Raw genomic sequence first — 12,284 nt, 5'->3', positions numbered from 1 at the left:
CTTGCCTGCCTCCTCCTCTCGCCGCCTCCACGACGCCCCCCGGCTTCCCCTCTTGCACCCCGCCTGGTCCCCAGTCTCCGCGCCCTCTCCTCCCTGGCTGCCAGCCTCCCTCAAGCCTCCAGCCTAAGCGCCTTCCGCTCCTCCAGCTACTCGGTTCCCCGCGTCCTCGTCTGCCTCTCCCCCTCTTTCCACCCGTCCCCTCCTCGAACCCTTTTTCCTCAATAAACCTCTTTTTTCAAACCCTCAGCGTTGCGTTTGGGTCCGTTCTGTCTCCCACCGTTACAGTATTAGTACTTTTACTTAAGTAAAAGAGCTGAATACTTCGTTCACCACTGACACACACACACACGTTATTAAGAATTTAACAAACAATGAATTGTTTAATAAAAAGAAAAATTTGCTTACTTTATTTTTAAATTCTGTCTTTCATGTCAGCAACCCCTAACAAACATAACCATACTTATATTAATTACTTACTTTTACCTTTGATACTTAAGTATTTTGAAAAGCCGGTACTTTTGTGCTTTTAATTTTTATCAATTGTATCTGTACAGGACTTCTATACTTCATCCACCAGTGTATTCATAAATCTCCCAGTTGTAGCAATGGATCTGATTCTTGCATTTCTCCGTGTCATGCTGGAGCACAAAACAACAAAAGAAAATTCCTTTGGATATTTGTCATCATCGTCATAAGTAAACAAATTATGATTTGACTAACACTGCATGGCTGATAAGTACGAAGGGAGAAAAAAGGGAAATATGCAGGACTTTCCGGGCACATGGAGAGAAGCAGGAGAGTAAATACTGCTTTGACCTTGTGGACTAGAATTTCTGATTGCATTAACCAGAGTGCTCTCTCTCTCTCTCTCTTTTTTTTCTCTATCTGATTTTCTGTGTTGGTGTAAAACACTTTTCACTCTAAAGCACTGAAGGCACGTTTACAAAACAGCATTCATTTGATGAGTTGTAAAACCTGTTTTGCCCTCAACCAAAGGCTTCTCACTCTAACTGAAAGCACAGAGTTGCAATTCATTTAAGGTGTGGATTTTATTTGTTTCCTTTGATTCTCTTTGTTTTGAACATGATGGCTGTGCCAATATAAAATACATCTACAACAACAGAAAAGTTGAGTTTAATACAGCTTGTTAAAGTTACAACAACCAACACCGGATCCTAAATTTACATAATGCAACTTTAGCAACTGTTTTTATGCAGTAGTACTCCTTTTGACGAGCAAACAGAACAGTGTAAAATTGGTGGAGTGCCGCATTTAAAGTTGCGCACATGTCCAACCTGCAGTTTCACTAGAGCACTCTACCTTGCTCAAGAGCAGCTCAACAGGTATGTGAACAAGGAGGAAGACAATTCCTTCCCTGCCGTGTCTAAGAATGCAAACCAGTGAACATGCGTTCTCACTTCACCTGGTGTAAAATTATCAAACTGGACAGTAATCAAACCGGTTTGCCCCTTTTATATGCCTCGCCTGTTGCACCATACCGATCTTTCATGATGATGACAGCAGTCTTCCTTTCAGCGAGTAACCAACATTGGGTTTACAGTGTCATCTTACTGTGAAGGCACAAGGTTAGAGCCTCAGTACATGAAATCTGTCTCCACAGCTCACTCCAGGGTTTGTATGTATGTTTATTATTTCATGTGAGTCATGTAGACTATCCCAGACAAGCTGAAATAGCATCAGGGCCACTTTGACACCTGAGGCACCTGCAGTCACATGCTGTGTCCCCCAGTGACATAGTAGACTACTGTTTGGACTGTAGAACAGAGAAAACTGTTCATCCAAAACATCCCCATTCTCAGTGTTTGCATTTCTATCCTTTAAATCCCAAATCATTCAAACTACCTCTTCTTCTCTTCTTGGGAATAACCATATCTGTCTAACACCTACTGTTTAATACTGTAGGTCTTTATCAGATCAGATTTACCTCTTGTGTAGGCTTTGAGGGTGTGACTTGTTGAGTGCAACATTGTGTAAAAACTTCCTGGATGGTTAGTATTTCCTTTATATTTAAAGTATTTTACTTGACCAGTAAAATAAACTGATAAACATGTTTAATAAAGGACTTAAGCAGGAAATATGAGCAATTCTGCACATTGCCTTTGGCTACTCAGAAATGCATTATAATGACTAATGCTTTCATGTGATAAAATAAAACCATTAGGCCTACCTGTAAAGGTAAAACCTTTCTCTTGGCAAGCTTTGTGGTAGATTATGTCTGAACCATTCCTCTTACTTCATTTCCTGTTTCAATTCAGGAAGCCTTGCCCAAATGTAGGAATAAGAGAGTTATTGCCTTTTGTTAAACATCAGGGAAACGGTGGGAGCCTCATAATCATGCTAAAGCCCGGGCAGGCAGGACCCGGCCAGATTGGGACATGAATAATATATATCGCAGTGGGCGGGCACGGTTTCGGACGTTGACTGTAGTTAGTTGCGTGCGTCACCAAGGACTTGGTCTGAATGGCTGTCTTTACAGTCACTGAGGAAATTTTTATTCACCGATTCACCGAACACCAGGTAATAATAATTTAATCACCATTAGCTGATAAAAAGTAGATGATGTTAAGAGTTTAGAGTTTGTCTAATTTAGCTCTGTAAGCTGTTGTGTTACGATGGGATGTTTTAAGAAATACAAGGAAAAAAAACAACCTCACATAACATTTGCATGTATCGCCTAAGTTACTGCTAACTTGGATTTGACTGAAACTACTGAATGTAAGTAGAAATATAAGTTTCCATGCTTTATAGTCTAATGTATTTTACACACACCGTGTGTTTGGGACTATTTGTACAACTATTTCTAACAACAACGGGTCTAATGCCAATCACATTTTTTTTCAACTTAGCCAAACAGTAGAGTTTTTTAAAATCGAATTTCACTGTTTCTATACGCTCTTTACAATGTTTATGTCGCCTTTGTAATTTAAACCTATCTCTAAACATATTGTAAGGTGTAAGCTATTATATGAAAATGTGTTTATAATGCGTGCACGTTAATTTACAGGTTTTATGAATTCGTTTGATGTTTTGTAGCAGCTTTAAGCTGTGAGTAAGAATAGGCTACTGTTCTATGACATTTATGCTCAGTGGCGACTCAGCAGCCAGCAGTGTTTGTGTTTAAACACAGGATGGTATGGGTTCCGTGTGCGTGCGTGTGTTTGTGTGTATAAGTTACCATACCCTATATGTCACACAGGATATGAGGGTTCAAATCCACACGTGGGCCGATAGCCCACCGAGGTTCAGCGCGTTCATTCCCTGAGGCTTGATCAGTTAATCTCACTATAGTCTCAGCATGTTGGAGGAATGAAGGTATCTGCCACAGGCTATTAACAACCTGCTGCTTTTGGTCTAATGGTGCCACAGCGCATTTTCACTGCATGAAATCATCAGGCCTGCGCTTGGTGCAGGTTAAGGCAACAGTCCTTAAAAATGAACTTAATGCTATTGCTTTACTGCTGCAGCTGTGGTAACAGCATACAGCTTCGGGTTTGGGAGTAGATTCTTACACCGTGTTTACAAGGGGAAGATTCCCATGTGTTTCCTGCGCTGCTCCCTCTGCGATTATTTACCTGCACTGATGTGTGCAAACACACTATGAACTGTTGTCCTTGGCTGAAAAGATCAGTCCCCTCTTGCATCGTCCCGCAGTCTATCTGCTGGGTCTTTATAAGGAGGACCGGAGTCATGGGGACGAAGTCTGGCGACAAACTGGGTTTTCAACAACATCGTTTTCACCCACACCTACCCCCTCTTTTTTCCATTTTAACAAGCCTTAATGGATATTGATCAGATCCGGATTTATTGTGTGAATGGTAGCTTAATCCAGGGACCCCTGATGGGATTCTCCAGATGGTCCTGCTCTAACTCCTAAATCAAGGATTTCATTCTGATAATGCAGTTTCTTATTACTACCAAAAAATAGATAGGCTAATTCCTGTGATAGTCTGCATTTACACTGAGTTTATAGTGACTATAACGCTATAAGTGACTGTTTATTTTAAAGATATATATTTTTAACTTGAGTGTCTTAAAATAATGACAGAAATATTTAAATTTTGTTAATGCATCATCAGCCTATTGTATTTCCCATGATTCCTATTATGGATACACACTGATGAGAAGTGTTCTTCCTTGAACAACTGCTGCAGTTGTTCTTCCCCCAATATGCAAATCCCCTGTTCAGGACAGTTTCTTCTCCCCCAGAGGGAGACGCCGTTTGACATAGATGTATCTCATTAATCAGCAGATCATCCAGATCCCCTGCTCTTTATGAGCTGTTGTATTTTTATTTATTTTTTTTGAAACAAGTGGCCAAACATCTGCTTGCTGCTGCTGCTGCTGCTGCTGCACAGTTCCAGTGTGTTTTTGTTGTCAAGTTTTACAGATGGGTCAGTAATAGTATTTGTCTTGTTGTGTTATCATAACATGGAGCCTGACTGATGCTGACAACGCCTGATTTATGGCCTCTGGCCTCAGTGAGCCTCTCAGATCCTCCCCTAACATTTGCTCAACGGGCTTTAAAGGTTTCCTGTTGTGAGATGAAAGCCAACATCTCAGCTCTGCTTTCTTTCATTGGTCTGGCTTGCGGTGGATGACACAAGTCGTTTTCCATCAGCCACAGATGGGCAGATATTCAGAAATGTTGAGAAGTTGCATGATGAAGTGTTGAACACGTCTATGTTTGATTGCATAAATCCTCCTCTGATTTGTACATATTAGTACCAATGCAGCCCATCCATTGGAAATTACATATCAAGAAATCTCTTGTGAGAGAAGGCTCACAATATGATCATTGTCTCTGTTTCCTTGTGTGTGTGTGTGATTGAGTGTAGCGGGCGAAGATTGCATCGGGTGTCTGGTATGGTAAGAAAATCAGGCAAGATGACACTGTTTGATTTTAATCTACACTGGGTGGTTGCAGTGTTTGATTTTTGGGTGTTAATCATCTGTTAAGTGAGTTAAAACAAATAATTTGAACACACTGTACAAACATGCCTCAAAAGCGGATTTGGGTTCGGTTACGACCCCCATGAGAAGCATTGATCCTGGACCATGTGCTGTGACACCTACACACAGTTACTTGTATTCAGATTCTGATTATGTGAAATTACACAGAGGAGTAGGAAGTGTGTGTTTGGTGAAGACAGAAAGCCTGTTCCTGTAGTTTCTGAGAAAGGGCTCAGACAATAGACAAAGCTGAGAATGACCATCATGGAATAACAAGTGGATCACCACAAATACTTGTGTTTATGAAAGTTGAAGTTGTGTAATGGTTTTAGTGTCTGCATGTATGAAAGTTTATTTTCATCTTGGTTTTTTTTGATTTTCCTAATTTATTACACAGGTGATTATTTACCTCATTAATTAAAGTTAAAAGCTTCATCTATAAATTTCAGAAAATAGTACAAAAAATTCCTCACAGTGTTAGGCTTCCAAATTTCCCAGAACCTGAGTTTGATGACATCAAATTTCTTGTTTTGTCCACAGTCCAAAACCTAAAGATCTTCTATTTACAATGTAAACCACAAAAAAGCAGCGAATCCTCACATGCGAAGCTTCCAGCTAGTATTCATTCATACGCCTCTGATTGTCTTTGCCACCTTCCCCCTTTTCCATCCATTGATTCTCTCTCCTCATCTTCCATCAGAACAAGGCATGGCTGGGAAGCCTTTCCGGGCCACCTACATCTGGGGCAGCATCATCTCTAATCTCCACACTAACGTGGAGGTCAAGCGCCGGCGCCACAACCTGAAGTCCTACCATGACTGCTTCCTGGGCTCAGAGGCCGTGGACGTGGTTTTGGCACACATCACCCTGAACCGTTTCTTTGGTGAAGAGGCGGTGCCCCGCTACAAGGCCGTCCGCCTCTGTCAGGCCCTGATGGAATCGAGGGTGTTTGAGCCGGTGGGCGTTAAAGTATTTGGGAAGGAAAAAAAGCGAGCCACATTTGAGGACAGTAGTTGCAGTCTGTACAGGTTCCTGAGCCCAACGACCAGCTCCTTATCATCACTGACCAACGCCAACTCTCACTCCACTAGTACCATAGAGAGCGGTTATGACTCACCGAGCATGAAACGGAACAAGAACAGCTATGGTCCGTCACGTGAAAGGTACAGACTGGTGTCATAACACCTTCAGGTCTTATTTTTGATTTGCTTTGTTCTCCTTCCTCCAGAGCTAATCCCAAATTCAGTATAACTTTAGACTGGGTGCCCCTGAAAACTAGTGAGGCATGACCTCTTGAAGTCCTATCAAGCAGTCATGTCTTGATACTCTTGATAATTTCCATTAACCCCCTCATTACGAGCGAGTGATGGTGTGTTTTAAATTCAAATCCAAACATAAATTGCAAAATCAAAAGCTTTAGAGTCATTTGATTCTCCTGTAGTTTTAGAATTAAATTTCAGGGAGGCCGTGGAGCATGTAGCAAAAAGACAGGCAGGATGCATTACCCATGTTGTGCTAACAGCCTCAACACCTTGTGAGTGACAGCTCCAGACTGGACCAGAGAACAGGCCTGATGCCCCTAATGGGGGATGAAAGCTTCAGAGGAACAATGTGCTCCAACAGTTTAAATGAGGCTTTTCTTATTTATAGCATTGGCCAAGTCAAGTCATCATGGGAATAATGTAAATCAACAGGAAAGTCACACATCCTATTTAATGTTCATCAGAAATTGGTCAATGCCAGAAATTGAGCACTTATTTTGTCTGTTTGATATAAAATGACCATCAAAACAGCCCCAAAGTATGACTGAATCACAGGTACTAGAAAACGTGCAGCCTGGTGCCACATTTGTTCCCATAATAAGTCTGTTTTGTTTTTCAATAATTTCCACTGATTGCTGTTATTATTTGACTCCTCAGACAAGAGGCACTGAGCTACTCCACCATCTCACCCGTGAAATCAGACAAATCAGTGGAGGATGTGCTGGGAAACCTCAACCTGAGCTCGACCATCACCCCTCAGATGATCAACCTCGGCCTCTCACAACAGCGTAAGTTGTCTCCTATCTGATGATGACACAGGAGAGTGACGTAAAACATGCACCATGTTTTCATGCAGCAAATGCTTGCTGACTCCGACATGTTGGATTGTCTGTGTAACTTGCCTATGACCCAAATGGCTTGCAACTCTGTGTTTTCACAGTTGTGGATGAGGTGTGGCACCAGCAGGCGGTGTTCAGACTGTTGCAGCTGATAGAGCTCCCCCTGTTGGAGAACTTGTTAGAGGGTAGAGACACATCGCGGCCTCCCCTGCACGGCATGGACAGTGACCCTGACCTGTTGTACACATCTAGCTACTTAGACCGAGAGGTCCTCAAGGCCTTCAGTGAAGCACAGTAAGTCCTTTAAGGCTGTAACAGTTTGACAGTCTTCTATAAAAGTTCATTTTCTAATTCAAATATGTGATCCATCAGTTCTAATTTACTGTTTTGACTCTTTACCAGTGCCTTTTCAATATAACTGCTTACAATTCAACACAAAATTATGTATAGGCTTAAACCATCTAAATGATGGTTAGTCGTTGAAATGGTGGTGAAACTAAAGTTATATACAGGGGTGGAAAATAAAAGTATATGTACTCTGGTGCTGTAAATACAAATTTGAGGTACCTTACCATTACCATTTAATGCTACTTTATACTTATCAACACTCCACTGCATTTCAAATCAGCTTATTGTACTTTTTGCACCACCACAGTTATTTAAAAGCTATATTTACCTCTTATAGTCGAGATAAATGTTTTACATGCAAAACATGCATTGTTACCCAGCAGTATAATGAGGCAGTTAAAATTAGTTCATTACATTAAACATGAACGTGCCACTTTTATTTGAACGCATCCATAATAATGATTAAATAATATAACAATGTAACACTGACAGGGGGTATTCTGCATGATGAGGACTTTGACACATTTTTTTGTTAATACTTCTACACTTAAGTGACATTTTGACACAGGACTTTTACTTGTAACTGAGTGTTTTCATAGTGGGGTGTTGCTACTTCTACTTAAGAAAATAATCATGATAAAATTATTGTTTTATTATGTAATCTAGATGAATAATAACCTTAAGTTTAGCCTGGTTTTAACCTACATGTGTTGACCAAATCCATGCCCAGTGGAGGCAGTCGAGTGATTTCTAAATCACAGAAGGTCAATTGCTAATCTGACCATCTTTCTATCTCTGTTTCTTCACTTGGACCAAACTGTCAGCCGTGTTTAACTTGTATGGTGTTCGGGTCTGTTTGACCCGTTTTCATATTTTATCAAAAGAAAAATTATACGATTATTTATTGTTTCAAACTCAGACTCATTGGCCTTGGCTCATTTTCTGTGAAGAATATATATTAGAACACATTTTCAATGAAAACACACTGTACACCCCCCCTACACATTTACATTACACACAGGATGTCCGGGTCCACTGGACCCGAGGCTAATAAAAGTGTGGAAACTGTAGGACCTGTGTACCTTTACTCTGTCCTCCTCCTGTCAGTGTGTGTGTGTGTGTGTGTGTGTGAGTGTGAGTTTTGTGTTTCTGCACCTGCCGTTCCCGCACAAGGTTGCAACATTGTTGCAAAATCTAAGTACCAACACCATCTGCTCTCACATTCCCGCACATTTTACCCTCTGTCTTGTGGGAACCAATATTTATTTTCTCTAAATTGGGGGCGGGACACAATAAATATAGCTTTACCAGTGTGGTTTCTTACCACAACTGATCAAGATGGCCAAAAGATTAACTGCTCAGAGGGCCTTGCAATTGATTTTGGAAGAGACAGAAGATTTTGATGATGTACAAGAAGAGGTTTCAGAATGTGAAGATCACATTTCTGACAATTCGAGTCTTCAAAGACAGTGACTTTGAAGAAGAGGATGAGATTGAGCATCACCTAGTTCCAAAACGAAGACGAGCCACAGGACCAAAGTCAATAGTTATGAAAAACCTTGCTTCATTTGTAAATTTGTTGAATTTTTCCACTCATACCTTGATTATAATTGATTTTCTTTTTTTATCATCATTTTAGTAAAAAATAAACAAAAAAACGAGTAGCACTTTAATTCTTAAATGTGATCTAACAAAGGTAAAGAGAAAATATTAACCATATATGCTGTTTATATTGCTTGTAATTGGGATGAAGTAAACGTCTGTTGAGTATTTTAACATAAAATTGTTTGATTGTGTTGAATTAAAAACCCCAAAATGCAGCGGGTCCACCAGACCCACGAACACTGGCTGAATAACAAAAATATGAACACTACACAAGGGTTAAAATCTTCGCGCTTCCCTCTCCCTCAGGGCTGATGAGTGGATGTCAGGGGCAGTGGACTGTCTAGAGTTTCTGCCTGATGAACTGGTGGTGGAGGTCAGTCGAGGTTTGTCTGGTTGTGCCGGCGACCTGCTCCAGTGTAAGAGGCTACTCTATGAGGTCCTGGCTCAGCATTACGGACACACACAGCAGCCACCTCTGCTCAACAACCACGTTTTCGACATTCACTCTGGCATCTCGGAGCTACTCGGTAAGAGGACGAGCTATCGGATCCCTTTGTAATCCTGTTGTTGATGAGGCTTTTGTTGTGATGCATGCATGCGTGGTCTATTGTCAGTGAACGGCAAGCAGGAGCAAGCTCTAGAGACTCTGCAGCTCAGCCTGAAGCTGCAGGACTCTCGCAGCAGGGAGGAGCTACGCAGGCTCCTCAGATTCATGGCCGTCGCAGCCAAACCACAGGAGGTCAAACTGCACAAAGAGGTGAGCGTGCGAGTGCATCTCGTGTGAGTCTGCACAGGTGTATGTTGGGTCTTTGTTAACTCAAAATAATTCTCTGTCAGATTGAGAACCGGATGGCGGTGAAAAGGTCTTTCTCAAGTGCAATCGTCTACAGCAGACGACTCTCCAAAGGAAAGGTGGACTTGATGGTTCTGTTCATGATGGACAACCACTGTGATCTGTTCAAAGTGAGTGTCGCTTGGCTAGTGTGTGTACAGTTTTGCAAGAGGGTAGTAACAATCAACATCTCTGCAGAACATAGTCACTGGGTTGATAAAATGCTGGCTGTTTAGAAGCAGGATTGTGACCCTGACATAAAATATTACTAATTACTAATTCATAAGTCAAATGTGTCTGATCACACACAGCCACAAACACAATTATAATCATCATAATTTTTATTATATTCATATTTGATCTTGAAAACAAGACAAACAGAAACCTCATGTCTTATTGTGCTCTCTTTTCCACCAGATTCCCGTTTCATTGCACAAGATGGTCAGTGACAGAATAATGAATATCGTGAAAGGGAAGGATCCAGATATGATAACAGGTCCGCAGATTTTCCTCGTCGCTATTCATCGATCTACTTTTTTGTTGTTAACCGTTTGTGTGACCACTTGTACAAATCCTTTACTCATTTTCTGTTTCTCCGCTCTCTCTTTACTGCAGGATCAGCATACTGCACAAGACTAAGTGCTAAGGCATATTCAGAAAATGCACAAAAAACCACTAAAGAGGAACTTTGGTCCTTACTCCGGGCGATCCATGAGAACCCTAAACTCTCCAGCAAAGAAAAGAGACGCCTCATGGGACAGTTTTATAAAGGCCACCCAGAGATTTTTGTGCAGTACTTTGGAAATAGATTGTCCACTGTCAACATGTTGCTACAGTGATATTTATTAGTTTAACATGCATTACGATGTAAAAAGAGGACAAAAGCTAATGTGATGTAAATTATGTGCACTAGTGTAAGTGGATTTTATTTGCTTGTATGTAAATAGTTTAGACTACTGAACAAGAATGTGATTTATTTATTTCAATTTCTTTGGTGCAGGACACTAACATGAAATGTGTGTGTCAGCTATATGTGAGACTGTTACTTTCCCAGATGACAAAAAGAACCAAGTGTTCTTCTTCTTTTTTTTTCCACACTGCAGTGCGTCTTGTTGGCGTTCTGTGTCTGCAGCCAGTAAGGACAAGTCTATATGTGACTTTTCAATGGATATATTCTATGTGCTTGTGCAATAGGAACAGTGTTAGCAATCAAAATGTGTCTGTTCATGTGGTTTCTCATATACAATGCAATGCACAGTGAGAGGAACCCTCAAAACGGAAATTTGATCCTGGAAATTTAAAAGTCTGATGTTGTGCTGTAGTAAACAGTCAAGGACATTCATGAGGATCAGCCCTCTGGGTTTTTGTTTTGGTTGCAACAAAGCAGCAAAACAGATGTTTGCAAGTTTCTGTTTTTTTTAACTAAAACCATAGCCGCGTTTTAGTGGCATTTTCATGGTTGTATTTTAAACACGGTTTATGTACTCTTTCAAATCAGCTGAGGAAATCGCTTCCACATTCCCAGACTAAGTTTGACCCACACACATCGTGTTCATATTTTGGCCGGACTTAATAAAATTAAACTTGACTTGTCAAACATTCATATATGGACATTTTTTGTTGTAGAAACAAAATGTGTATATTGGGATGTCGAGAGCAAATTACATTTGGCATGTCAAATATTTTATCCACTGAGCATCGATAATATTCAATGAGATTTGAGAGTCTCAAATTGAGACATTCTCATTGACCATTCATGGCTTTCTCTGTTAAAAACAGATAAACAGACACCTGCTTTTATAATAGAGTGGCATAAAAAAACAGTCAACTCCAAATTGTAGTTGCGCAGTCTTTCTGTAAAATAAAAAAGTAGTTTCGAAGTAATATAATGTTTTCACTTTTTACCAGGCCAGTACTGTTTCTCGTATTCTATCATTGTTACTTTAACATTTCCAGCCTCCAGCTAATGTCCTCTTAACATCTGCAAACATCAGCTTATCAAATTCAAATCAAAGATGAAAATGAGTGGTACTTTCATTTCCAGGACGTTTTGTTTTTTGTGTTAGTTAGATATGCCAATGAAAAAAAGAAAGATCAGCTAACTCTTAATATGTTCTGACGGTTGTCTAGCTGTAATCAGTGACTTCAAATTCACAGCAGGGCAATGAGAAAGGGCCAATAGTTACATTGCTTGATAGGTACTGTTTGTAGAGAGCTCTACAACAACACATTTAGGGAAACAAATGATTCTCTAACATTTATCATTCAGAAGCTATTAAATACAAACACCCACAAGGTGAAGATATAATAGAGCAATTTTTATATTTTTTATTACACTCACTTGTTTCGGTTTCTAAGCTCAATTGGCAATTTTCCAAATGTTAAAGTAGCATTCAGACTTCATCATGTAGCACTAGAGTGGCGTTC

General features: G+C 40.4%; 1 protein-coding gene across 1 annotated transcript; it reads left to right on the top strand.

Moving 5' to 3' along the window:
* Nucleotides 1-2,172: 2,172 nt before the first annotated feature.
* On the top strand, nt 2,173-11,460 carry depdc7a (DEP domain containing 7, paralog a). The gene is made up of 9 exons (XM_038701315.1): nt 2,173-2,538; nt 5,672-6,134; nt 6,891-7,021; nt 7,174-7,366; nt 9,332-9,552; nt 9,640-9,782; nt 9,863-9,988; nt 10,275-10,353; nt 10,473-11,460. Exons 2-9 carry the CDS (start codon nt 5,680-5,682, stop codon nt 10,694-10,696), a joined length of 1,572 nt encoding a protein of 523 aa, XP_038557243.1. The 5' UTR covers nt 2,173-2,538; nt 5,672-5,679; the 3' UTR covers nt 10,697-11,460.
* The last annotated feature ends 824 nt before the right edge of the window (nt 11,461-12,284 follow it).

This window comes from Micropterus salmoides, unplaced genomic scaffold (genome assembly GCF_014851395.1).
Source record: "Micropterus salmoides isolate LMB-PRFRI ecotype aquatic unplaced genomic scaffold, ASM1485139v1 Ms_hic_scaffold_6, whole genome shotgun sequence".
Lineage (NCBI taxonomy): Eukaryota > Metazoa > Chordata > Actinopteri > Centrarchiformes > Centrarchidae > Micropterus > Micropterus salmoides.
The sequence above is the reverse complement of the archived record's forward strand: the minus strand, read 5'-3'. Positions and strand labels throughout refer to the sequence as shown.

What these genes read in the sequence shown, in the direction of transcription:
- depdc7a (XM_038701315.1), top strand. Translation starts at nt 5,680, where the DNA reads ATGGCTGGGAAGCCTTTCCGGGCCACCTACATCTGGGGCAGCATCATC. An exon ending in TATGGTCCGTCACGTGAAAG is followed by an intron (nt 6,135 to 6,890) that starts GTACAGACTGGT and finishes TTGACTCCTCAG; the next exon opens with ACAAGAGGCACTGAGCTACT. An exon ending in GGATCCAGATATGATAACAG is followed by an intron (nt 10,354 to 10,472) that starts GTCCGCAGATTT and finishes TCTTTACTGCAG; the next exon opens with GATCAGCATACTGCACAAGA.